We start from the raw sequence: 1054 nt of genomic DNA on the forward strand, positions 1-1054 counted from the left end.
AACCAGCAGATGAAGTCCTTCTCCAGTCCTTAGACCTGATAGAGGTCTTAAACCAGCAGATGAAGTCCTTCTCCAGTCGTTAGACCTGATAGAGGTCTTAAACCAGCAGATGAAGTCCTTCTCCAGTCGTTAGACCTGATAGAGGTCTTTAATTACATTCTCTGTGCCCTGCTTCATCAGTACAGGAGCAGTGAGCAGCGTTGCATGCTGGGTAAAGCGGCGTTACCTTGGTGAACCAGAGGAAGTCCTGCATGAGGCTGCTGCCGTACGAGTCGTCCACCTCCACGATGGGGACCTGGTCCTCGGCCGTCACCAGCAGACTGTCCTTATGGTAGAAGACAGCAGCCAGGTAGACCCCCCTACACACAGAGACACACACACACACACACAGACACACACACACACACACACACACACACACACACACAGAATGAGAGACACACACACACACACACACACACACACAGAATGAGAGACACACACAAACACACAAACACAGAGAGAGAGAGAGACTCAAACACACACATACACACACGCTGACTCTTACACACACAAACAGACACACACACATGCAGACTCACACACATGCAGACTCACACACATGCAGACTCACACACACACACACACACACACACACACACACGCACCTCTTCAGAGTCTTGATGAACCTGTTGGACGAGTTGAAGAGGTGTTTGAGGCTCCTGGAGACCGACTGCTTCCTGCTCGGGTTCTGCAGCTTCGACGCGTCTGCAACAAGGAAACGTCTTCATTCATATGTTTCATAATCAGAGTAATTATATATCATATTTAATCAGCTACACAAGCTTCAGATGGAACACGAGCTTCAGAGCAACACGAGCTTCAGAGCTACACGAGCTTCAGAGCTACACGAGCTTCAGAGCAACACGAGCTTCAGAGCAACACGAGCTTCAGAGCTACACGAGCTTCAGATCAACACGAGCTTCAGATCAACACAAGCTTCAGATCAACACGAGCTTCAGATGGAACACGAGCTTCAGATCAACACGAGCTTCAGAGCTACACGAGCTTCAGA

General features: G+C 49.3%; 1 protein-coding gene across 1 annotated transcript; it reads right to left on the reverse strand.

Annotated features, from left to right (window-relative positions):
* Window positions 1–226: 226 nt before the first annotated feature.
* LOC117941039 (ankyrin repeat and fibronectin type-III domain-containing protein 1-like) lies at window positions 227–764 on the reverse strand (the record flags this gene model as incomplete). The annotated part of the gene is made up of 2 exons (XM_034866141.1): window positions 227–359; window positions 648–764. Coding segments are annotated over 2 exons (250 nt in total), but the record flags the coding sequence as incomplete, so codon positions are not given.
* Window positions 765–1054: the final 290 nt, after the last annotated feature.

Source organism: Etheostoma cragini, unplaced genomic scaffold (assembly GCF_013103735.1).
Source record: "Etheostoma cragini isolate CJK2018 unplaced genomic scaffold, CSU_Ecrag_1.0 ScbMSFa_4078, whole genome shotgun sequence".
In the NCBI taxonomy this organism is placed as follows: Eukaryota; Metazoa; Chordata; class Actinopteri; order Perciformes; family Percidae; genus Etheostoma; species Etheostoma cragini.